Source organism: Passer montanus, unplaced genomic scaffold, assembly GCF_014805655.1.
Source record: "Passer montanus isolate IOZ18808 unplaced genomic scaffold, ASM1480565v1 scaffold135, whole genome shotgun sequence".
NCBI lineage: Eukaryota > Metazoa > Chordata > Aves > Passeriformes > Passeridae > Passer > Passer montanus.
Window position 1 is genome coordinate 898,163 of NW_024360386.1, and position 27,007 is coordinate 925,169.

At 46.3% G+C, this 27,007-nt stretch overlaps 1 protein-coding gene across 1 annotated transcript in view; it reads left to right on the forward strand.

The window, feature by feature from the left end:
- The window catches only part of PLXNA4 (plexin A4), a 458,075-nt gene that overhangs the window by 272,625 nt on the left and 158,443 nt on the right, over positions 1-27,007 (forward strand). Inside the window, exon 5 of the mRNA XM_039699488.1 lies at positions 24,342-24,442. Within this exon, the coding sequence (XP_039555422.1) occupies positions 24,342-24,442 (101 nt within the window). The remainder of the gene's footprint in view (positions 1-24,341; positions 24,443-27,007) is intronic.

Here is a 27,007-nt window from a genome sequence, read left to right on the forward strand (position 1 = left end):
GAACTAAGATGGCCTCGTGAGGTTACAGAGAAAAGGGATGCAGGCCCTGGAAGCTGCATCTGGCAAAGGCTCAGCTGTGTGTCATCCATGCAGGGTGAACAGGGGGACATGCAACGTGAAGAGACGGGCTGTGAGGGGAAACTTTTCACCTCCAATAACTCCTGGGGGTTTAGCACTAGAGGAAGCTGCCAGAGATCCAGCCAGGAGCTGTTATCACCTCTGGTGGGAAGATCTGGCTTGGCCCTCGCTGACCTCATTTCCCTGGCAGCATCATCTGGGTGCTCATAAAAGTATCAGGGAGATAAAAGAGGTATCCTCGCAAGAAATGTCTCTGTTGACTGCCAAGGAAGCTCTTTTTCCTCACAGGAGCTTTGTTTTTTCCATCTGAGTCTGATTTTGTCTGACTCTCTCCAGTTTGGATGCAGTTCCCACATCCGGGATGCAGGAGGCTGGAGGAAGTCTCTAGGCTTTTCTCAAATTCACCATCTCTCACCTCTCTCTTTTTGGAACTGCTTTCTGTTTCTCCTGTTTTTGCCCTGATAGGAGTCCAAGGTGGGGGTTACTATTTATTCCATTAAATTCCAATTTATTTATTTATTTGCTCCCTGGTACCCTGCCTGATGTATCCATTAGAGGGGAATTGAGAGCCAAGGGAGAACAACTCTGATGGATGAGACCATGTGTGCCTGCTCCCGGGTGCTTCTGGACAGCTCTCTGAAGACAACGTTTTACCCAATTTTTCACCAAGTGTCCCTCACACTTAGTCTAATTTTGCAGAGGAAGATGCAGAAAGTCCTTGGCAGTTATGCATCAGGAAAAAAAGACAAAACTCAAGCTTTTATTTTAATTGGACTTTCCTCAGGAGATACAAATTTATATAAGTCCCCAGAGTTTGGCTCTGATAATGTGGATTCCCAAAGGGCTCAGCCCCAAGGGCTGAGAAGTGTCCAGGGAAAGGGTATGGACTTGACAAGAGCAGTGGAGTGCTTGTGGAGAGTTGGTGTGATCATAGCTTTCTGCTGTGGGCTGATCTGAGGTTATTTCATCTTTTTCTTCACCCTGATGCCAGTGATGGCAGCCCTCTACATCCCTTTGTGGATCTGGACACGAAGGTGCCTAAATAATTGTCAAATTAGGCTTGATTTGGCTGTGGTGGCCTCTCCAAGGGTGCCTGAAGTTTGGCACTAGGTGGGCCTTGGGTTCCTTCTGAAGAAAGGTTTATCCTTTATCATGGTAGAGGAGCCAAGTACCTTTTGGGATACCCCATAACCCAACCACCCTCTGGGTTGGAGCCTCTTTCTTCTTCCAGCTTTGGGCCTGTCTTGAAAAATGTTAGAATAGAAAGAAAATCTCTTGTAGCAGCACACGTCCCAGTAAGGCTGACTCTGGTAGAAATGGTGATGGGCAATGATAACTATCCTAAATATATATTTTTTAAAAAGCTCTGGTCAGGAGATCACTGGTAAATCAAGTTTCAGCCAACACTATTTGCTTAAAACTGGCTCCAGTTTTATTCATGTCCCTTTTGTAGCCTTTTACATGTTAATCCAAAAGATAATGACACTGATGAATATTGTCCAGTGAATGCAGGGGAGGGGCCTGATGGGAAAATGAGCCATTATCTCCCTTCCCTCCACATCCAGGTGCAACCTTCTGTCCCTGTCTCCAAGAGGCCCTAAGTGATTTATTGATACGGCAATCTGATTTTGGTAATTAAAATTGATTTTCAGCTTAAGCTTTGTAAATACAATGATCCATAACAAACGTGGGTCATGTTCTGGGGGAAAGTGGGAAGAGGGAATCAGGGAATTAAGGATGCCAGGAGGAGTGATGTGGATGACAGGCAGTGCTGGAGGAGGAGAGAGGCAGGGTGAGCTCTGTGAGCTGGACTGGGCTCTGCAGGGCATCCCATAAAAGCCTTGCAGAGTGCCTGGGAATGTGCTGATCCCGCTCTTGCTGGGTGGCAGCAGGACTGTCCTGAGCCTGGATTCCAGCATTATCAGCTCTGGAGGCTCCGAGGGCTGCCAAGAAAAGCAGCTGGATCTGGGAGCAAAATCCTGCTTGCTGCTGAGACATGGTGTGGAAAAGGAGCACAGGGAACAGCTGGCTCCTGGGACGAGCTTTGGGGACTGGGATTGAAAATCCCATCACTCACACCCTCTCCTTTCACCTCCTCTTGATGGAAATCCACAGATCTCAGAGGAGGCCCTGAGGAGGCCACAAAGGTGCTCCCTCTGCTCTGCAGCCAGGCTGGGAGAGCTGGGGGTGTCCAGCCTGGAGAAGAGAGGGCTCTGGGCAGAATTTACTGTGGCTTTTCCGTACTTAAAGGGAACTTAGGAGAGAGAGGGAGAGTGGCTTTTTACTGGACAAATCCTGACAGGAAGTGGTTCTTCAGGAGAGATTTACATTTGATGTTATGAGGGAATTCCTGGCTGGGAGGGAGGGGAGGCCCTGGCCCAGGTTGGACAGGGCTTGGAGCAGCCTGGGATAGTGGAAGGTATCTCTGGCCATGGCAGGGGTGGCACTGGATGATCTTTGATGTTCTTTCCAACCCAAACCCCTCTGTGACTCCATGAAATTTGTCTGTGGCTACAGCTGAGGGTTGGGAGCAGAGCATCTCCTGCTGCAGGGCTCTGCCACCACCCCCTCTGCCCACTCACTCCTTGAAGCATCCATCTATCCCAAACCCTTTCCTCTTTCCCTGTGGGGGTGGCCTCTCCTGTGGCAAGGACAGGCTGTGCCCACCCTGCACATGCACAAAACTCCTCTGCTTTGATCTGCTGTGGGCAACACGTCAGAGGGGTCTGTGTTCCTTTTGGCACAGATCTGGGTGAGCTCAAGACCCTTTTCCTGCTTGTGCTTCAGTTTCCTCACTCATTCAGGGCAAGAAAAGCTGGTTTTCCTTCTGTGAGCAGCCTGTGCTGTCTTTGAACTGTCTGGAGGAGGAATGATGTCCCTGGGCTGTCCCCATCCTGGGCACTGATAAACTGAGCTCTGCTGGGAGATGTGCACGTTGCAAAGGGCTGGGAGCTCTCTGAAATCCCAGCAGAAGAAATCTCTAAGCCTGAAGCCCTCCACCTCCTTCTTCCCCAGGCCAAGCACTTAAATCACTCCCTTTTGAGGTTGAGAGGGAACATGGCAAGCCAGCCCACACACTGGCTGTTTTCTGCTTCTGAGCCATTTTTCTGAGCCAGCCCACTTTTGTAGCACGGCTGCTTCCATTAGCTGATAATCTCACTGTACAACTTCTCCAATTGCTTTTGGGAAATCTCAGTGCATAACATCTATTACTTTTCCCTTGCCTACCTTGGCAGTAATGCTGCAGCTTCAAAGAACTCCCCACAAGTTAGTTAAGCAAAAGACCTCCTGCTTGTAAATCCATGCTGGCTGTCTCCTCTAATCCAATTATGCTTTACAAGGTGCTTCCCTCACTAAATCCTGAAAAATTGTTTCTGATATTTTTACCCACAATTTATGTTAAGCTCCTCGGTGTATAATTGCTTGTCTAATCGCGTGCTCCTATTTTTAAATAATGGGGTTAGGTTTGACATTTCTGCAGTTCTCCTGTGTCATCTGAGAACTGCTAAAATGTTATTACTCAAGACCTCACTCACGTGTGTGTGCTCATTTCCTCCAAAACTGGTGAAGTTCATGTACCTGAACCATGTCTGCACTGGTGGCTTTGGTTGTCATTAATGTCCACTCATCAGCTGAACCCTCTTTTTTGATTTGAAACAGGTGGGAAATGCAGATGAAGCAGCACAAGTCCTACTCACAGTAGTAGTTCTGCTTCTACTCTGAGTATGAGAGCTAGGACTTAATTCAGTCTCCACCTTCAGGCACCAGGAACCTTCAGCAAAAGATGTGGGGCTTTGTGCTGAGGATCTTTCTGGCAGAAAAAAGAATTCCTTTTCTTGAGAAAAGGATGCTCAGGGGAGACTTTATTTCACCCTACAACTACCTAAAAGGAGCTTGTGGTGAGGTGGGGGTCAGTGGGTCAGGCTCTTCTCCCAGACAAGTGACAGCACGAGAGGAAACAGGCTCAAGTTGTGGCAGGGGAAGTACACATTGAATACTGGACAAAATTTCTTCACTGAAAGAATGGTTAAGCATTGGAACAGGCTGCCAAAAGCAGTGGTGGGCTCACCACCTCTGGAAACATTCAAAAACTGAACAGATCTGGAACTTCACCCTATAGTTTAGTGGGTTTTTGTGGTTCTAGGGCTATTTTGATTGAAGGTTGGATTTGATGGTCTTGGAGGTCTTTTCCAACCTTAATGACTCCATGGTAAGGGACAATGTAGTGGGTTTCCCACACCCCAGAATCTGAAGGTTTTGCCACTTAAATCTGGAATTCTTCTGGATTCAGGAAGAGATTAGGAAGCTGGCTTTAAATTTTGAGGACCCCAGCAGGTAACAGGCAATATTAGAGGAGCGAACTGAGTAGGAGGAGGTTTATTTGCCTGCCCTTTTCCTGTTTTCAAAGGCAGCAGCAACTTCCCAGGCAAATGTCTCTGTCTGTGACGGTGGCATCAGCTGGGAGTGTTTTTTACACAGCATTGGCAGGGAGTTCTGTTGAGATGTCACATCGTCACACAAGCAAGATTTAGGGAATAATCCGTGCTGTACCATCAGCAACACCACGGGTTTGAGCCAGAGGAAGGAAAGTGGCATCCTCTCTGCTGGCAGCCAGGCAACAAAAGGGATGGAGCTGCAGTGGGGATGGAGCAACAGATGGGTTTGAACCTTAAATAGACTGGTCTTTTCAAACCAAGAGGAAGAGTTGTGGTTCCTCATGCTAGAATCCTTCCTAGCCAAATATCACATTTGCAATCCTCAGCCTTTCCTTAAAGTTTAACTGGAAAAAAAAATTGAGGAGAAAAGAGCAGAACAGCTTCTCTAGCAAATCCCTCTTTTGAGGCCGATGTTTTTAACCTCTAAAAAGGAGGAAACAGCTCCCCAAGCCTGAGCTCCAGGTGAGATCCTGCCTCACAAACAGCACTGAGCAGATTCCAGTTTCCAATCCTGCTGGATAAAGAAATAGTGGCTGCACAGACCTGGAGAAAACAAAGCAGAAAAGGTAAAAACTGAAAAGCAGTTTGTTAAAGGTGGAGCTACACTCTGACCCCACTCCTTTCCCAATAATCTGTGGGGCTTGTCCTGAGCTTATCAACATCCGGCAGCCAGGGGAGCTCAAGGATGCTCTGGGAATTCAGCTTTGTTTTCCAAGCCTGAGAATTCTTGTCTAACAACCAGGAGAGGTTTTAATTTCCTTCCTTTTGGTGGACAATTTGAAGAGCATCTCTTGTTCTCATGAAAGGTGAAAATTAACTGTCCTCACTCACCATTTCTGCCTCTCAGGATGTGAGACCCAGGATTTCAGTGATCTCTTGTGACAGGGACAATCATCTCTCAAGCAGGGACAGGTTCTGCAGAGAGATCTCCCAGACTTCTACTCATTAATGACTTATTACTGCTGGCTCATATATATTTATCCAAATTATGATCTCTGGAGGATTATTCTGCCTCAGACCCTTCATCTGCTGTACTTTGGGTTCAAGTTCTGCCCACCTCCCACCCCTCCAGCTGTCCCAGATAAACTGCTACCACAGGTATTTCCAGCAGAACTCCTGATCCTCTAATTCCTTTCTGGGGGGAAAGGTTTATTTTGGAAAAAAGATTATTCTTATTGCTCCGAAACCAGCTCAGCATTTCTAAGTTCAGGTGCACAACTTGCAAATTACAAGTTTTTTTGCCTCCTCTCTGATGTGCTGAACCTAAAAACAGCTCCTTGCAATCTGTCAGGGCTCAGTGGACTGAATTGTGTGAACCAGCATCTCCCTGTGGAAGTTTAATTTCAGCCCTTGCAGTGGGCCCTGGCAATGATTCTCTCCATTGTTGGACAGAATTTCCCCAGGACAAGGACTAAGGTGGTTATTTATGTTTTAGTCCTCATTCTTTCATTCTAAACAACATTCCTGGTGATGCATTTGCAAGCAAAGGCAGGGGAAAAAAAACCTCAAAAAAAAAAAAAAAAAACCCTCAAAAAAAACCACCCCAACATTTTGCAGCTTAATGCTTTAATGTGACTTTTAATTTAAAAAATAGTAACTGCCTGGACATTTAGAAGACTTAAATTACTCATAATTCAAATTATAAACCGTTCTCTAGGTGCTAGGAAATGCAGATACCTAATACAAGACCCTGGCTTTTATAGGACACTTTCCCCTTTTATGAAGCATTCTCGCTGGAGTTGACAGCAGAAATAGGAGATGGAGAGAGCTGGATATTAGTTTTTATTAAATCTGTCAATTTCTAAGTAATTAAGGAAGCTTTTGATATAAACTGTACTTCTAAATCATGCTTTAATCTCCGTTATTTTGCCAAAATGGTTTCTTAGTGAGCCTTTATGCCTAAAAGCACCCCTGGGCATTTGCTCCCCATCTGTGGGGTGATGGGGGACCTGGTGGCCTTTATCTCAGCTTTTGGCTTCCCCCACCTTGTCACTCAGAGAATAAACCTTCTGATAGATGGCAGTGTCAATAAAAAGGTTAATATTTTTAAAAGCTAGATAGATCTTTGTTTAGCTGCCATTTTGTGGCAGTCCTGCAGTTCTGTTAGGAGGAGTTTGCCCATCCCTGGGTTGACTAATTGGTCTCTGAGCTATCCTTTGCAAGGAGGGCCATGCATCAACTTCTGCTTGACAAATTGTATGAAAAAAAAAATTAAAACCACAAACAAAGCCAAGGAAATTGAGAAATTAATTCTAAACTATAACTAAATGTTCTGGTGAAATGGAGTTTTACTGAGATCTGACCTGTCTGGAGTCATAGGAAAATTAATCAATTAGATTCTTTTATGAAAGGATTATGATTTCTGCAGACATGACCTGGGGGGAACTGCTCAGTCTGCATTCAAAAAAACCCAGTTTTGATGATTTTTCATGGGCTACTCTGAATTTGAAGTTAGGGATTCAGATGTGGTCAAGCTGTAGGAACCACCAGTGATGGTCTCACTGATGCTACAGACCAAGGTCTTGGAGGAAATGAGAAACTGTGTTTGCCCCTGGATCCCTGGAAGTGTCCAAGGCCAGGCTGGATGGGGCTTGGAGCACCCTGGGATAATGGAAGGTGTCCCTTCCCATGGCAGGGGGTGGGACTGGATGACCTTGAAGGTCTCTTCCCACCCAAACCATTCTATGAAATCAGTAGGAGAGGGCTGGGGGCTTTTTTGAAAGCCTGGTCTAATTAGGTGGGAATTGAATTAATTACTCTCAACTTGGTAAATATCTTTTACACCACCAGCCAACATCCTCCTCTTTCCCAGAGTTTCCAGCATCACAAATGCTCTAAATCTGTGACAGATTCCAAAACAGCAAAGAATTCAGATTTGTGCACTAATATTTGAAGGTGCTGGAATTGCCACAGAACCACAGAATTGTTCAGGCTGGAAAAAACCCTCCAGGATCATCGAGACCAACCATTAACCCAGCACTGCCAAGGCAAACACCGAGCCCTGTCCCCAAGTGCCACATCCAGGTGTTTTTTGAGCACTTCCAAGGATGGGATTCTTTGGGCAGGCTCCAATGTCTGACCTCCCTTGGGCAGGTTCCATTGTCTGACCACTCTTTTTAAGTCGTTATTTCCCTGTGAATTGTCTTAAAAGCCTCTGCTGTCAATAGCCCACAAAAACTCTGATATAAACCCTCAGGAAAAGGAGGTGGAACAGGGAGCCTCTAACACAGCAAACTAATTGCTGGGATGTTTATGCATCAGCAGAAAACAAAACACATCTAGGGCAATGATAAACTTCATCTCTGCTGTCTGTGTGGCTCATCTGGAAGAAGCAATTCATCCTTGTCTGGCAAATATGGCAATTACTGTCCCAGTCCCATTATAGACCTGGTCACAGGGTCAGGCAACTTGTCTTGTGAAATCTGCATCCTGATGGAGAAAATGGAGTTTAAAGCTGAGCCAGATGAAACCCATCTGCAATAAAAATAATAATAAAAATAATAAAAATAATAATAAAAACTTTTCACTTCACATAAAGCCTGTGTGCCTAGCTAAGCTCTTTTCAGCCCAGGCTGACAATTATGGTTGGAACTATTTGGTGACTACTTATAAATTCATGGAATTGAAAGCTAAAAGAGACTGGTGTGATTGTCTAATGTGATCTGCATAACTCAGGTCACAGAGCTCCTCGGGGAGATGTCTGCTCTGAGCCCTCAGCTCAGCAATATTTCATATCTTTTAGGAAAACAAACTGAGCTGAGCTAAATGTTTCCAGGGATTCAGAACATGCTTTTCTAAACATCCCCCATTAGCACCAGGCAATCCCAGCAGTCCCGGAGCTTCACAGCATCCTTGGGAGCTGCAAATAGGATCCAACCCTTGCTGTGCATGGGGAAAAAAAAAAAAAAAAAAAAGCCTGCTCCAGATTTATCCCACCTCCCTTCATAAGAAATGGGCAGAAATAGTCCTGGGTGGGGTTTGTGTCCATTTCAGGGAGGCTTTGGCTGCATGGAGGGAATTGGAGATTAAATAAATTGTAAATAAAGGGTCACTGGCCAGGAAGGGATTAAAGCTGGGCTCCTACCTGGCTTGCACTCCTTTCTTTCCAGACTATTTCTGTTTCCAAAGGTATAAATAAGATCTTCAGACAGGAAAGGATGTTTGGAGTTGTTGATTCAGGGAGTGGTTGCTGAAACAAGAAATCAAATAAGCGTTAAACCTCACTTTTCCTTCACCTCCTTTTGGGACAAACACCTATAAGATCTGCGTGTCCTCTGGAGGAGATAAAGGAACAGGAGCATGAACTCTTGTGTTTTCCTGAAACATGAGCCAAAAAGGTCATATTGTAAGTCCTGGCATTAAAGCAGGACATCTACAGCTCTCCTTATGTAAAATCCCAGGCAGCTGGAAGGAAACTCTCCTCCTCACCTATTATTTTTGGGGAGATTTGAACCTGATCCTCATCTGGCTTGATAACACATTCCTAATTTCCTGCTCTCCATAAATGCTGAGGAAACCACTCTCCTGCCTGTACTGGGTGAGGGCTTTTCTCCACGCCTGCTGTTGGGTTAATAAACCAGGGGCAGGGATTGCTGCTTTGGGAAGAGGCAGGCTGTAATCCTGGGGAAGCAGAGGTGAAATTGCTCCTTCAGGACATCCATTATTGCCACCAGGCTGCACCCGTGTGGGTAGGAGAGAGACAGACAGACAGATGTCACAGACCCGTAACAGGCCGGGAAAAGCTGTGGTTATAATTTTATGGTTCACCGGTGTGAAATGGAATCTGATAAATAAAAGAAATGTTCCCCACAGCCCCTTTGCTGTGCTGTACAAACCTGACAGGGCTTACAAATGCTGTGAGCTGGCTGCCAGGCTGGGGGTGTGCACACCCGGGAACGGCTCAGGAGGAGTGGGATTGGGGATCATCAGCACTTTTTCTGATCCTGTGAGTGCCACAAGCCTGTTGTGGCTGGAAGGAGGCAGACCCAGTGTCCAGAGCTCAGGAGAAGGGATATCAGCTTGCCCAGCTTCCCTGCACTTCAGCCAGTCCAGCATCAGAGGGTTCCTTAGCCAGGCCAAGTGTGGCCACAGCAGTATTTAGACAGTGGCCAGACTGCTTTAATAAAGCTGGTGTTAATTCTCATGCCAATAAAAGGATGAGTGTGTTTGACCTTCAGGCAGTCACATCAGTGCTAGGCCTGGCTTTCTTCTCATCCCTGATGCTTTTTATTTCCTGTTTCCTTTCTGGAAGTGCCTGAGAACCACGGATGAGAGGCACTGACCCTGTTGTGAGTGTGTCTGCATTGGCTGGAGGAAAGGAGGAGTAAAGAGCAGCAATAAGAAAGTCACCTCAGAGATGGAGAAGCCAAGTGCCCTGAGCTCTGCAAGGAGACTCCAAACTCTTTGAAGCCACTGTCTTGTTTTTGGGATGAGGGTGAGACATGGATAAAGGGGTTCAGGGGGCTCCAAACCCTTTGGGATGAAGGTGAGACATGGATGAAGAGGTTCAGAGGAGGACTCCAAACTCTTTGAACCACTGGCTACTTTTTGGGATAAGGGTGAGACATGGATGAAGGGGTTCAGGAGACTTCAAACTCTTTGAGGCACCTGGATTCTTTTTGGGATGAGGCTGAGACATGGATAAAAGGGTTCAGGAGACTCCAAACTCTTTGAAGCCACTGGCTTCTTTTTGGGGTGAGGCTGAGACATGGATAAAGGGGTTCAGGGGGCTCCAAGCTCTTTGAACCACTGGCTTCTTTTTGAGATGAGGGTGAGATGGATAAAGGGGTTCAGGAGGGTCAGGAGTGTCCTGTCAGGAGGCAGAAATGTCACCTGCCTGTGAGCCAGACCTGCAGGGAGGTACTGGGGCAGTAAGGAAGCTTTGCCCTCCCAGCTGCTGGGAGGAGAGGCTCCTTTGAGCTGCACAGGGTGTCTTGTGTTTCAGAGGTGCTCTCTGAGCCCCTGGCACTGCTCCTTGCTCTCATTTCTGTCCCCTTGCATGACATGCCAAGCACAGCTCCCTCCTTTGTGGCCAGGGACAAAAGGGTATTTGGGGGTTGGATTATTTGTGGTTGTTTTTTTTTGGTGAGCACTGTGAAATGCACCTGAGCAAATCCCCCAGCCCAACCCTTTTGTAAGGGCTGCCCACAAGGGAGGCAGGTGTAACCAGAGCCCTGGAGCCAGCATGCCTTTGATCTTTGAGGTGGAGTGCTCCTTTAAGGTGCCTTAGCGGGCTGATCCCGCTCTCTTTCAGGGTGCCAGTTTGGGAACCACCTGGATCGAGCTGGCAAGGGCTTTGTGGGGTCTCTTGGGTCTCTGTGCTTTGTGCGCAGGCCAGCTGGCAGCGCTGACCTTGTAGTCATCCAAGAACACCATCTCCAGGCCCTGTCCCTGCCCCCCTGGACGGCATTCCCGCTCGGCAGCGGCTTTTGTGAACTCAGGGCTTGGCTGGAGGAGCTGAAACGGGATCTCCCTGTTTCATACGGCACCAAAGCTGTACCTCAAATCAAATTTGCATAGTTCTCTGCAGGGACAAAAGTTCTGTTTCTCTGCAGAGCCTCATGCCAGCTGTTTTTTCCCCAGGAAAATCTGGGAGCCGGGTCTGTCGTTCCATAAAAAGAAAGGTGCAGTGGGAGTCTCGTCTTTCTGCTTTGGCTGGGGAGGAATGTGAAAAAAATTCACCAGAGTATAAATGAAACTAATTGGAGGAATAAGAACCTTGTGTGCTGCTGCACGAGCTCAGGGATGGTGCAGAGGCCTAAATTTAGGGGTATTACCAGGAGTCAGGAGGTTTTTGCAACTCCACAGGTTTCCCAGTGCCCGGGTTGATCCTGTCTAACTTTGGGCTCTTCACCAGGGAATTTAGGTGTAAAGCTACAATAAACAGGCACTGGTTAACGAATAGCTCTTCTGAGGATGACCTTGCACATCTGAGACCTGAGTTATCCTACATCTCAAATGCTGGGGACTACATTCATTATTTAGGAGCATCCAGCCTCCTGCTCTAATGATTCTTGAGGGCTAGAAGGGGTAATATTAAAGAACGTTGAATACATCTGAAGCTCCTGATTTGGGCCAAATGGCATCTGGGCAGTATGTTTTTATGAAAAATAGGACATTTTTCAATCTGTGAGGAAATAGATGATCCATTCTTGAAGGAAATAATGAAGTTGTCTTTGTCAATGCCCTGTCTTTACCTTTCCACACAGTGCTTGAGACAACTCCAGAGCCTGTTCCCGTTAAAAAAAAAAGAAGTCCCAAACCCTAAAAATAGCATGAAGAGATCTCTGAAATGGCTTAATATTTGGCAGCTCTCAAAGAGCCTGAGGGTTTTCCTAGTAGTATTCTCCAGGGATCAATACTGGGCCCAAATCTCATGAAAACTTTCATGAATGAGCAGGAAGTTGATATTAAATCCCACAGATAAAATATTCAGCGGAACAACAATTAGCTCAGCATTAACCACGACCAGGGCACAGCAGTTGGGCCACTTTGGCTCCCTCAGACAAAACAAACACAAACTTTGCTGTGCCACAGGAAGGAATTTAGGTCAGGCTGGTAAGTGGAAAACTAAAATGATTGAGAGGCCCGTTTCTTCACATCCTTCCAAAGGGTTTTTTCCTTGTCTGGACTGTTGTAGAAGCAGATTGACATCATTCTGCGCCCTTGGAGGAGTGGGAGGGCTGTAGTCATGCTCTGTGGCCAGACGGGAAAAGCAGGACTAAAGACCTACAAAAAATATTTGTAGGGAGTGGAAAGGTCCTCATGGGGTTTGAAAACATCTCAGTGCCAATTTATCAGTAGGAAGGTTGAGGAATAACTTGATCAGGATCTCTGAGCATCTTCACAGGGTGAAAACAGCAGGTTCAAGGGCTTTACAACCTGGAAAAGAAGACCAGAATAAAGATCAGTGGTTGGAAGCCAATGCCTGATGAATTCACATGAAAAGTGAAGCATGTGCAAGCTTTTTGTGGTGAGAGTGATTAGCTGCTGGGACAAGCTGCCATTTGGAGGATTCTCCCTGTCCTGGTATCTTCACATCATGATGGGAGATCTTTCTAAGGCAAGATGCTTCAGCTAAACCCAGATTATCTGGTTCAGCCTAAGAGTAGGTCGGTAGTGGCCTGTGATGTACAGGAGGTGAGGACAGATGATGTAGTAGTCCCTCCTGATCTTAAAAGTTATGCATTTATATGATCCCTGAATTAAATATCCTTGGGCTTTCGCTTTATGGCAAGATGAATGCCTGGGAAAGCTGGGAAAACACATGTAATGCTTCATCCACTGAAATATGGGCACTGGGATGGAGCAACCCTCACTGCACTCAGTAGGAATTCTGCATTTCAAGCCTCCTTTGTGAGTTAAAACCACACAGAGAAGGAGCTGGGCTTTGCTGGGATCTTCTTCCCTCTGATTCCATGCCGAAAAAACCCAGCAGGGATATCTAAAGACAAATGGATGTGCCCCAAAATAGTGGCCTGCATCTCTGCCTGGCCACTGCCCCTTTTGGTAGCACTAATTACCCCCCAAACCTTGAGGCACCAGCTGAGCAGGGAGTGCTGTCTGCTTTTCTCTCCTTTAATAAACTGAGACATACATTTAAGGCTTTGGGAATAGCCTGCTTCACATTTTTCTCCCTGAATCCTGCTTAACTCTTGAGTGAAACCCTCAGAAAGGCTGCTGGTGGTGAGAGCTCTGGGGAGGCAGAGGTGCTGCGATAGCCCTGAAAGCCCCAATTTTGGGGCTGTGGGCTGGCTTGGTGTGTGTTTGCTCAGGAACAGCTGCAAGCAAACGTTATCACAGCTCTCCCTGCCTCACATCTGAAGATTCTGGGCTGCAGATTAACCAGTGTGACCTCAGAACTCTTCAGCTGATGTTATCACTCTGATTGATGCTGCCTGTGGAGCTCCTGTCAGAGAGATTTGAGGGCACTGCATGGAGAATGTGTAAAAGGAGAGGGGGTAGTGATAGGCGGAGAAAATTTGGAGTGGGGTGTGAGGGTGTCTGGGAGCAATCCAAATGCCCATTTTTGTGTCAAGAGATGTGGGCTCTGGGGAGCTGTGTGAAGATCAGTACCACTGCACACTCACTCAGCTAAAAGCAATCAAGATTTATGAGCTACCTGATAAAACAGTCACAGGTCAATCTCATGTGCTGTGTTTGTCACCTGGGATGAGCCTGAGGGACGTGGACACCCCTGTGCCTCAAACTGAGAGGTGACACCCTGTTAAAGGCAGTGATTTAATATATTTTGGTGAGATAAGGGCTTGAGAGCCCAGGGAGCGCACAGGATGGTGAAGGTTACAAAGAGATGACCTCAGCCACCACGTAGCCTCTCCTTTTGCCCAATATGTGGCTAAAAATTGTAAATAAATGGTTGAAAGAGAAAGGATAAGCACAAGTCTGATGAGGAGCAGCTGAGGGAGCTGGGCAGGGGCTGAGCCTGGAGCAAAGGAGGCTCAGGGGCCCTGGTGGCTCTGCACAAGTCCCTGGCAGGAGGGGACAGCCGGGGGGGGTCGGGCTGTGCTCCAGGGAACAGGGACAGGATGAAACAGCCTCAAGTTACACCAAGGGAGGTTTAGGTTGGATATTCAGGAAAATTTGTTCATGGAAAGGGTGGTCAGGTATTGTATTTGCACGGATCCTTGTGGCAGGGAGGCATGATGAATTTGACTCCACGTTTTTAGAAGGCTAATTTATTATTTTATGACAATATATTATATTAAAGAATACTATACTAAACTATACTAAAGGATACAAACAGAAGGCTAAAAAGATAATCATGAAAGTTATTACTCTCTCCAGAGTACTGACACTGATTGGCCAATGAATCAAAACAACTCACATGAAACCAATGAAACAACCACCTGTGGGTAAACAATCTCTAAACTCATTCCACATGAACACAACACAGGAGAAGCAAACGAGATAAGAATTGTTTTCCTTTATCCCTGAGGCTTCTCACCTTCCCAGGAGAAAAATCCTGGGTGAAGGGATTTTTCAGAGAATGTGAATGCCACAGTCAGGCATTGGAACAGGCTGCCCAGGGCAGTGGTGGTGTCACCATCCCTGGAAGTGCTCCCAAGCCCTCTGGATGTGGCACCTGGGGACACGGTCTGTGGTGGCCTTGGCAGGGCTGGGTTGGATTTCATGACCTTGGAGGGCTTTTCCCACCTTAATGATTCTGTGATCAGAGGTATAGAGTGGTTTCCATGCGGGAGGTGACTGAAGAAGCAGGAGCTCCTCAGCCTTGAGGGAGGTGAGCTGGGGTACATGGAGACCTTGGCAAACTTAGGAGTGGCAGGAGGGGATGGATAGGAACTGACTGCTCAACACCTCTGCAAATACAAGAATTACAGGGCATGAAATTAAACTGTTGAAAAATCAAGCCCTGAACAAATGAAAGCAGGTGATTCCTTCAAGCAGTGGGCTCTGGATCTGTGAAAATCCCTGGCAAAGCATGCTGTGGATGCAACAATGCAATTTTGAGGATAAACCAAAATAATAAATAAATAGCTTTTCAGGTTATGATGGAGAAACAGACAAAATACTGAAGTTCCCCTGAATGAAAATAGCCAAAGGCTGGGCAGCTGCTGGAGACATAAATGTGTTTACTCTGGTCTTATGCTTTCCTTTCAGGCCCTGACTGAAGGAACTGGGATATTGGGGTGTTGGTCCCAGCCAGTGCAGCTGTTCCTGTGTGGAATTTTGGGGGATCCCAAATCTGATTGTAACTGAAAAAGGGGCATTTATCAAACTGCCCCAGTTCCTGTAGCCTGATAGTGCTGGCAGGGGTTGCATCCTGCACAAGGGAGTTGGATCAACACAATCCTGGAGGAGCTGCCTGGGTGAGGAGCGGTGGAGCCAGAAACCTGGGAGAGGGTCAGGGTGCCAGGGGAGAGAGAGGAGGCAAAGCTCCTCCAGGTAGTTCAATGAGGATAAGGATTAGGATGGAACTTCATAGTTAAGTGTGTAAAGATGGAATTTGTAGTGGTGACAGGACTGAATAGATGGGAATGGACACAATGAGATTCCTGAGAAGGCTGCTGAGGAGAATTAATCTACATGAAGATGCTCACTGGTAACTGAGGATAAGGATCCCTTCCCATGATGGGGTGTTGGAACCAGATGATCTTTAAGGTCCCTTCCAACCCAAGACTTTCTCTGATTCTGTGGTGGGAACATCTGGAAAGAACAACATGACCTGGAAATCACCACAACCAGCAGAAACAATTCCTAACTTCTCCAAGTGTTTTTTAAATGTTCAAGCCTTCACCAAGAGCCTTCAAGGGATGCTGAGCTTTACAAACCCATTGCAGTGGCATGAATTCCTTCAGAGGTCCCAATTAAATCTATTTATAGCCTTTTTGGAGCCTGGGTAACAATCTCTCCCTTGCTCAGCAGCCACGCTCCAGTGGCCACACAGGCACCAGCTCTCATTAAGCCTGGGCTGGCCCTGCATTAATTGTGACATGAAGCTCCTTTTTTGAAGGCTTTTGAACACAAATGTTTAGCCAAACCTCATTTGTTTCACAGTTTACAGAGTGAAACACTTGACCAGGGGATCAAGATTTAGTGTAAACAAGGCAGAGGGGTGTGAAGGTACCTGGATGCAGCAGAGAGAAACAAGGATGGAGTGCTGCAGGCAGAGGAAACCAGCCAGACCTGGTGGTTTGTAGGGTGGGGAAGAAGGTGGTTGGTTTCATCAGGTTTGGGTAGAATCATGTCTCTCTCCTTCCACACCTCTGAGCTGGTGGACTCTGATTTTTACAAGGAAATTCAAAGATTTTCCTGCCTTGTACCAATGGGATGCAATTCCAGCTGAGGAAGGGTTTGGCAACCTTGGTAAGGGAAAAATGAGTGAATCTGGTGGAAATCTGAGTGTGTGAAACACTTTTCAACCTCCAGGATGCCAGCCAAGCTCCCAGCAGGATGCTGTGTCCCCTGCTCCTCCTGCAATGATGTTTTTGGGAGGGGACTCACTACAGAGAGGAGGAATTCTTTGAAAAAGGGTCAGCACAGGGCAGAGGCTGAGCAGGGAGAACTGAGAACTTGCCAAACCTTTAAGAAAAGGACTGAGATAATCTTTGTTGTCTGCTCCCTTGTAAATAGAGCCAGAGGAGAGAGCAGGGATGAGGTTGGTGTGAGGGCTGTAACAGAGCAGATGGGGAAAGGCTCTTGTTCAAACACAGCCCCTGTCACCACACAGGGGTTTTGGAGTTCTGCAGTGATTTACAAGCTTTGGAACACGGAGAATTTCTACAGCACTCCCAGGAGAATAAAGAAAATGTATTTTGTGTTGTGACTGGTTATTCTGGTGCTGTGATTAGGAAGAGGAGAGGCCTGACATATTAGAGGATTGTTCTCAGTGACAAAATTTGAGGAAAAGCAGGAAATGAAGTGTGGCATTGGTGTGGGAGTCACCTCACCCTGTGACTGTGGTGTACATTGTAAATGTCTCCACCTGACCTGGCTGTCCAGACTCCTTTATATTCGGTGAACAGACACAGGCACATCCAGGGTGTGATTTATCTCATCCCTGCTTGACATCTGAAACAGAGAGCAGACAAATCCTGCCCTGCAAAAGGTCTCTCCTTCAACAGAGCACGAGTTTCTGGCTTGGAATTGGACTCTGATGTTGCAGACAGAGTTTAGTGAGAAGGCAAAGCCCTCACTTTTCACACCTGCCACGACAGAGCTGCTCCCTACGAGCTGCAAGACTGACAGACGTGATAGATCAGAAATGAAGCCCAGCATGGTTTATATAGAAAACCCCTGATCTGAGGGGTTTTCTGAGCCAGCTGCAGGGCAGGGTCCTGCCAAGGGGTACATGAAGAGAAGAACTGCACTGCAAGGTGTGCAAAGCAAATTTCACTGAGAGCTTCTGATAGGAGCTGCCAGCACTCTGCCTCAACTCAAAGTTTCCTGGAGCTGTTGCCACAGAGGCTGTGGGCACCAAATCATTCTATTCATCTTCTTGGTGTGCCTCTGTTGGTGTGAGTGTCGTGTGGTTGTGACTGGGGATTTGCTCTGGCAGTGCCAGAGTGGGGAAATCTCTCACCAAAAGTGCCCAGAACAGAGAGAGGAGAGGAGAGGAGAGGAGAGGAGAGGAGAGGAGAGGAGAGGAGAGGAGAGGAGAGGAGAGGAGAGGAGAGGAGAGGAGAGGAGAGGAGAGGAGAGGAGAGGAGAGGAGAGGAGAGGAGAGGAGAGGAGAGGAGAGGAGAGGAGAGGAGAGGAGAGGAGAGGAGAGGAGAGGAGAGGAGAGGAGAGGAGAGGAGAGGAGAGGAGAGGAGAAACAGCAAACACACAACTGGAGGCAGGGGTGAACAAGGACATTTGATCAGGTAATTTATCCTGCCACGCAGCAGGACACTGACCCCCACTTTAATTATTGTGTCATTTGGCCTTGACAGCTACTGCTGCTTCCAATTATCACTCTTAATTAAAGCCCCCAGTTTTCCAAGGATGTAAGCATGGATTTACTGGGAAGAGGGCTACAATGAAGAGGCAGAGCTTGGGTGTGTGTGATGAGAAATGACATTCCCTGTCCCAGTGGGACTGGCAGGTTTTGTGCTTATCCTGCAGAAGTGGCAGGCTGGGATCCAGCCCAGATCCTCTCCCAGCAGTCTGACATCGCCCTGTGTGTGAGTCCTGTTTCTCACCAGGGTAAATAAATAATGTGCCTCAGCTCCCTGGGCTTTGCTTTTCCCTGTTCCTGCTTTTTTTTTTTCACCAGGTCTGTAGGTCAGGTAATAAGGCACAGGATATCAAACATGACAGAGGAAATCCAAGTCCCTTTGTCCATAATTCAGGCCAGAATAAAATCAGCATCTTGGGATGCTGAGCAGGTGACTGAGCACCCTCACTGACTGTTATAAAGGTGCAGAAGTGCTTCAACCTGTGCTTCCTTCAGGTGGTTTTTTGCCTTCCTCTATTTAATAAACTGTATTATCATGAACACTCTATTCAGGGCTTTGAAATCAAATAAGCTCCACTCTTAATCTCCCTGCAGTTTTTTGGGGCTGGCTGAGCCTTGAAAGATAGCAGCATTCACAGAACCCACATGGCTTGACAGAGCCACTGTTCAGAGTTTTGGAAATGTATCTTTTGACTGTTGGGAAGGAAATTGGCTACTTAAGATGCCTTTTTGTACATTTAAATTAACTTAGTCCATCAGACTGAATAAATCCTGCTGCTGTATTAACATCCAATTATAACAACTGAGATTGAGCAATGATTCAGGTTTTGACCAGAATGTTGGCAGTTTAAGGGGGAAAAAGAAGTAATGTATATTGAAATAAAAAAGTCAAAAATGGGAGCCAGAAAATTGTGACTGAGCACATAGCAGGAGCTTTTGTGAATGTATAATGGCAGAAGCAGGAGCCAAATTTCTAACAGGATTAGCTGTTCCTGTCTATCAGATCCAAAAAACTCAATCATTTTGTTTTAAATGACTTTTTGTGACTCATTCATACTAGAAATAGGGAGGGGAAGGGAGGCTGGGAGCTGGAGAATCTGCAGTTTGGAATTTAGGCAGGATCAGAGGTGAGGTGTTGTGTGAACCACCCTGAAGGAGCAGTTGAGCTCTGAACCATTCAGCACTTTGCAGATTTTGCCAGATTTTTAAGATGTCCTTGTGAGCCAGAAACTCATGTGTGATCTCTTTGGGGACCAGTGAATGAATGTGTTGATGAGGTGAAATATCTCTTCCAATCCTGCTGCAGCCATGGCAGCTGGGCTTGCTCATTGTTCCTTTTCTGCCCTTGAGGAGGACACAAGATTCACCTTCCCCTTGTCCAGCCCTGGCTCTGGGACTGCCTCTCACGGGGACAGAGATCAGCTGTTCCTCTGCTCTGGGCAGATCTTTGGAAACACAGCAGCTCCTGGATGTCCACCAGGCGTGTGAACAGGCATCTGAAGGGATCCTACCTTCATATCTTCAATATTCCCATGAACCCAGGGCCTGATTATGTTGTATTTAATAACCTGGTGCTCGCTGAGCAGGTGTTACCCGAACTTCCTCCTCAAACTTTCTCAGATGCCATAAACCCACACCTTCAGAGACACTGGGACAGCTCTTCCAGCTTCAGCTCTCCTTGATAAAATGGGGATAAAATAGGGGATGCAATCAGGGAGTATCCTGAGCTGGAAGGGACCTGTGAGGATTATCCAGTGGATCCAGGATCATCCAGGCAGCTCCTGGCCCTGCACAGACACCCTAAAATCCCACCCTGTGAATCTCTGGGAGCATTGTCCAAATGCTCCTGGAGCTCTGGGAGCCTTGGGAATGTGGCTATTCCCTGAGGAGCCTGGGCAGTGCCCAACCACCCTCTGGGGGAGGAAGAACCTTTTCCTGATATCATATATTTTCCTAATATATGGGATTTAAGCCCTGAGAACAGCAGCAGTCTGTTCTTACATCCATATATTGCTCTGGCACAGTGAGACTAAAATACCAGCGAAGCTGTGACCACTGGAGGAATATAAATTACTCCAAAGTGGCTCCTAATACCCCAAAATGAAAGAAAGACACTTTCTTTTTCTAATCCTGCTGAATCCCTGGTTATGTCTGGGCAGCACTCTCGGGCATGTGGTGGATTCTTGGAGCTGTCCTTCAATCAAGGATTGAACTTCAGTGATCCTCGTGGGTCCCATCCAACCCAGGATATTCCAGGATTCTGTGGTATTTGCTGCAAAGTGTTGAATCCAGGTTTCACTCCCACGAAAAACCAGGGGTAGGGACCCTCACCAAGGTTGGGAAATAACCTTGAAGAGTTTGTCAGGCTCTCCAAGGATGGAGAAGGGGTGGAGGGAGTAAGCACAGCCTGGTTTGCCATGGAGATTTCCACCTCCAGCACTGCCTGGTGCCTTCATCATTATTCATCAAGTGAGTAATGGCAAGGCTCTGTAACTGGGAGGCTGCATGGACTTCCCTTTTGCTGACATTTTAGTGGCTGTTCCCTGGAGGGACACAGTCAGCTCTCAAACCCTTCAACGTGGAAAGCTGAGCTGAATTAATTACAGTTTATGCTCCAAAAAGGAAAATAAGACCTCTGATGTGCCTTATTTGCTTGATGTTCTTCCTCTTTTCAGCAGACAACCCTTAGGTGGCTTTTCTTTCTGTTGCAGCTCCTTTGTTTTTTGTGTTTTCTTTCTGCATTAATTGGAAGGTCTGACACTTCCAGCCCAAGACATTTATCAGCGTGGTACAGTTTTAATTAATCTCACAATAAAGCTGCTAGAGGTGAACTTGTAAAAGGACTTTTCAGGGCAGGAATAATGCACACATAGACACGGGACACACCCTGGTGGGATTGGCAGGATTTGGGATGTGGGGAGCTCCTGACACATCCCTGTGGGCTCTGGGGCAGCAGCACAAGCCAGGTGTGCTCCTAAAATCAACACATATCCCACAAAATATCCCCAAACACACTGAAAAGAAAACGTTTCTGCAAAGATGAAGATCTGGGTTCCCAGTAGGTTCCTCCTGCCACTGGAATGAGCTTGGCTATCCTTTGATGGCTAATTAACTAATAAGAATATAACACAGAGAGGGCACTTTTAATCTACTCTTTTTACAGCAATTTGCCAAGAAATGGCAAATTTCAGTCCTCTAGGACTTCTTTCTTCTACCTGTATCAGAGCCACAGGTGGATTTTGACTCTGAGCATTCAAGCCAGGATCAACAGGTGTTGGAAAAGTTCATTTTCTGATCTAAACTTCTCAACCAAGGCTCACTTCTACCAGACAGGTGTAAACTGGCTCAGAGATGAGGCTGGATGGAACTACCAAGAGCTAATGAGGATAAATCAAGCAGCACCATATGTCAAACTGGGGGTGGTTTGGGTGGGAACTGCAGAGCCAAACCCAACTGTGCTCACAAAATTCTAATTACCAGGTGGGAATTGCATCTGGATTGAGGAATGGCAGATTTACAGTCTCTCAAAACTAAATTATCTGCTCCTTCTTCAAGTCCTCTGGTGGCCGCAGTGCAGACATGGCCAAGCTTGATGTGATTGAGATAAAATAACTCACAATATATTTTTCTCAGGTGGAAATACAAGGTGGGAATGGCTGACATAGTAAATTATAATGTGAGCCTTATTAATTATAAATTTATAAATTATAAATTGTAAATTATAAATTATAATGAGATAGACATTAGATATTAGATATTAGATATTATAAATTATGTGATACCTTTTGGTATTTTCTTGTAAAATTTTTTGTCTTTTTGGAATTTGGATTCAACACAGACTGTTGGGTTCAACAAGTTTAATTGGGTGAAAAAACCTGAGGCATAAAATTTATTTTTCATGAATAGTTGATACCTTCTTGATCAGAAACTTACGGAAAGTGGAGCAACCTCCTTCATGGTCAAACATTCTTAATTTTTAAACTTTTTGAAAGAATCATAGAATCTTGGAAAAGACCTTTAAAATCACCAAATCCAACCATTAATTCACCACTGCCAAGGCCACCATAATTAGAGGAGTCTGAATGACTCCCTCCCTGTCTTGTTCTTATAACTTTTATTACTCTGTGGTCTGTTCTGGTTATGTTTTTATGCTCATGGCAAGAGATTCAGTTGAGAAAAGTGAGTTTGTGTTGGTTTTTGTTTGAGTTTTTTCTCCCATCCTCACTTTTTCATTAAAGGCTTTCAGTAGCCGCAGTTGGCTCCTCTGGGTGACTTGGCACAGGCAGTGGTGCAATGGTAAATAAACCCCATCATGTTTTTACCTGAAGTTTTCTAAAGCTTCTGCCACTTGCCAGAGGCAAAGCTGCACATTTTCAGCTTTTGCTTATAAACTATCAGCTGGGATTTGTGGGTAGGGTTGAGAAAAACAGTTTCTGATACAACCAGAAAAGGTCTTCACACGGAGCTGGAATTTTGCCTGATATCTATATTTATATTAAAATAAAAAGAAAAATTAAAAAGCCAGTTCTTGGTTCATTTACAGACGCAGTCAAGATGGATCTTAGTCTGTCACTCCACAGCTCAAACTCTCCTGAATGCAGTGCCAAGTAAAAAAATTGTCCCTGGGATCCAGGTGCATTCCCTCGTCATTTGTCAGGAGTAACTGTTCTGCAGTTTAGAGCTGGCAGTTCTCAGAGGCGTTTCATCAGGATAATACCTCACTCTATCATCTGAGGGAATAAACTCTCCCTGCTGACAGGAACTGGGGTGAAGACACCAGCAATTGACTGGATATTACAGAGGCTCTCTGAAGCTTATTCAATGGAAAAGGGACTATCAGGTCATTGGGCCCAAATTGTGTGTTTGGCTTCAAAAGCTGTGAGGGGCTTACAAAATGTAAGAGGAATCAAAATCTGTGAGACAGGAGGTCAGGCTGGGAAGTCCCTTCAACCTTTGAAACCTCTTGCTGAAACACTTTAATTAAAAAGGAAAAATAAAAGAAAAATAGATGATAAAATGTGGTATTTTGGCAGTACCTGGGTGTTTCAGGTCCTACTCTCATGCCTTCTGAGCTGCAAAAGCAGGGCTACAGGAAGAAAATATGGTAGCCTTTGTCCCTTTCCTGCTGGGAGCAGCCTCTCCAGGGATGGGAAGAGGTGGTTGGAAAGAGGCACAGGCAAAGGGGAGTGGAGCTAATGCTTCCCTGGGACCAGCAGTGATGGTGGCAGTGGGGACTGGTGGTGGCAGGAGGTCATGGGAGGGAGACAAAGACATCACAAGACTTCAGTTCTCACAGGAAGCCAGAAAGCAACAGAGTCCAAAACCAGAGAGATCAATGAGATCCAGGGAGTTTAACTAACTGCAGAAGATCTCAAAATGAATTAACTTAATTTCAAGGTACCCCATCCCCACAGCCTGCCTGATTTGCTGATTGCTGGGAAATCCTGCAAGTGATGAAGGGCTACAGGGAGAGGGAAAGGCTACAGGGAGAGGGAAAGGCTACGGGGATGTGGACCGGGATGTGGACAGGGATGGCTCCAGACTGAGCTCTGGAACAAACCACCCCCATCCCTCTGCCTGCCCAGCGCTGCACGGCTGTTCCTGCGAGAGGACAGGCACCAGGGGAAGGGGACAGGGAGGGTGGCACCTCCATCAAACCATTCCGTTATAGGTAAAAAATGGATGCAGCCAATTCAATAAAAATAAAAATAGGATTTATTCGTGATCAATATACAGTCCTGACAGCCAACAATCAAGGAAGAACCTCAGGATCAGAGCTGGGTCAACACAGAATCCGAGCTCTCTCGCAGTGAATCCCCAATGTTCACCAAGAAAGCCTGGTAGAGCCAGCTTAAATACAGTTTTTCTAGGCCGAGGCAGAGTCTCTTGTCTTCCATTCAGGACTCTCATATTTTTTCAGGTTTTCCCATATTCATGTAGTTTCTTTCTGTGCAAAAGTCCAACAAAGCTTGTCCCGGAATTGATGTATTTTCACTGTCAAGTTTTTGGATGTAAGTTCTGATGGCTCAGATGATCTAGGTCAGACATCTTCATGGGCCATCATGGCTGGGTGGCTCCTGGTTCATTCCAGAGAGAACACCCATCTCCTGTCTGGGCCAGTCTTTTTCGTGTGTCAATTCGGATTCCTTTCCTCTGCTGCCAGCTGTGGTTTTGTTACTCCCTGTAGCAATCCCTGGTCTCTGGCTAGTGTGCCCTTCATGATTTGTTTTATTAGAAATCAAATGTTATATATATCCTATATAATACTCATACCACATCTCACAAGATACTCATAATGTATGTATTATCAATATACATATATAGTCTCAATCGGCACAAATGACCAAAATACACATAACAATTCTGAGGCACATGAGAAGCCTGACAGGTTGTCCCCTTTCCTCCTGCAGCTCACCAGGGTGCCCGTGGAGTCGTGCAGCCAGTACGAGACCTGCAGCGAGTGCCTGGGCTCGGGAGACCCCCACTGCGGATGGTGTGTCCTCCACAACACGTGAGTACCCCTGGCTCTGCCACCATCCCAGCCCTGCCTGTCCCCACCCCCTGCCCTCCTGTGAACACAGCTGATGCCTGGAGAGGCTACCTAGAGCATGGTCTGTTCAGGCAAGTAGTAGTTGTCTTCATTAAGTAGGGATTTAAGTGGATTTTACCGTTAATACATGAAGGTAATGCATATACCTAAAATCATGTTTCATGAAAAACACACAGCTTACTTGGTAGCAAAGCCATATGCAGCAAAATGAAGTGAGCAGTGGCATTATTAAAACCTAAGAAAAGAGTGATGGTTGGATGATAATCCAACCCTTTAAGATGATAATCTTAACCCTTGATTCTAACTCAAACTCAGTAATGGAAGTGTTCCGAAACTAACAGGTCCAGGGTGTTCAATATAACAGTTTTCTTAGGACCAAAATGTGCTTGCTTACCTCACTGCAATCATCTATTACCATTGTGAGGAAAAAAGTTAGCACACTTTCTTATGTTTTGCACTTAGCAGAACACTATATGGTTTATTTTCAGCAACCTAAGTAATCAGTCAACTCGATCCAGATTATTTATCTACTTTCATGCATAGGAATTTCCTGTTAAAGGGAAAAAAGAAAGGTATTTATTAAAAGGCCTTCAGAGGATACACCTTGGGCAGTGCAGGAGCCCAGCTGTGGCTAGACCTAAGATGGACAACAGGTCACAAGTTTTCACACTTTTATAAGTTTTGGTCCATTTCCATATTGGGGTTAATTGTCCAATTACAGCTCCAGGTTATGCAGTCACATCCTCCCAGTTTGCTCTCCTCAGTTTGCTGTTGTTTGCACTTTTTGGGCCTGAAGCTGCAATGGTGTCCTTGGTTCTGGGGCTGGAAAAGGATTGTTCTGTCTGACTGAGCTGTGAGGAGAACTTGCTGGCACTTTATATGGAGTTCAGAGTTACACACTAATGCAGTACGGAATCCGGAAAATAGGAAAACTTAAGGGATCAAGGTAGAGGGGCAAAATGATGTTTCAATCCCTGGCTGAGCCAGGTACCTCCAAAAAAGTCTCTGGTATTTGCTGGGGAGAGACTTTGCTAAATTGTGAAAGGTTTTTTAGGAATATGAGGGGAAAGAAGAGGTGGTAGAGCTTCTCCACCTGTTTGCTGACTGCACCAGCAAAGCAGCCTGATGTGTTTTGAATTCAACACTCCAGCAGCTCTTCTCTGGGTCACATTTTCCTGGTGGTTCCCATTCCATTTGAGGGAATTTGACTCCTACCATCAGCCCTTGTCTCAGCACCTCCAGCTTCCCACTGCTGACCTGACCTTCTCCTCTTTTGGACTTGTCATGATCTCCATCACCCTTAAAGAGGAATCAGATCCCAGTAAACAAAATGGGATCCACTCCAAGATAGTTTTCATTGTGACTTTATGGTTAAGCAGGAGCCTCATTCTACTCTCCCATTATTTTGTTTTACTGGTTTATCCACTGCCTCACAAGGAATACTGGATCCAGGTGTCCTCAATATTGGGATATCAGTTCATTGGGATACCAGCTCGTTCTTGTTTTTCCTTCAGCTTTTTAGTGATGCCATTGATCTTGAAGTTACCTCTCTGCAGCCTTTCCCTGAGTGATCTCCTCCTGCAGAGCCCTCTGCCAAAGCCGTGGAGAGGGAGGTGTCAGCTTGGCTGAGCTCCTGGCTCTGAGTGGCAGGGAGGTCTCCTTTGCCAAGCCCCTCTCAGCAGAGACAGTGGCTGGGAAGTGCATGGGATCTGTCTAGCCCAGGGCTCCAGCTGAGAGTGGCTCTGCAGGGTGTTGTCACTCCGAGCCTCACGGTGTCCTTGGCAGCCTTGGAGGGTTTTTCTGATGGGCCCTGCTCTTGTTGGTTTTCACCCTCTGAGCTTACCTGAATTCTTCCTGTTGAGTTGCAGACTCTCCAGGTGGAGACAGGGATCCAGTTGATGTGATAGACTTTGCTGCCTCTCCTTGATGGAACAGAAGGGAACAAACCTGGACCATATTCCAGCCTTCTGTCGGTGCTCTGAATGCTCTGCTTCTGTCAGCTTGTGTGACCCTCATCCAAAACCACGGCAGTCTGCCTCATTTCAAATCAGATCTGGGGGATCCATCCCAAAACACGCCCAAAAATGGGGCTCATGCTCTGGAATTGTTCAAGAGAACCTTGGCAATCCAGCCTGAATTGTGGTGTGGTGTGTAAGAGCCCAGAAAACTTTCATCCTGCTGACCTGAGGACATTTCCATTTGACACAGAGCTTTATAGTTTGTTCCCATCCCATCTCATCCTGCATCCATCCTCCAGTGTGTTTGCACTGGAGGGGACAGCACAGAGATGTGCAAGCAGCACAGAAAGACATGAATTTGTTCATTGATTGTGCCACAGCAATGCTGGATGTTTCATCTCCTTGCACCCAGGGCCAGTGGCAACAAACAATCAAAACTTGCAGCAATAAACCCCCAAAAGAGAGAGAAGGGGCACAGACAACTGCAGAGGGTGCTGCAGCTCATCCTGAGGAGTACTGGAGATGAAATGGAGGGTGATGGGTGGGGATGGAAGATTCAACTTGGTTA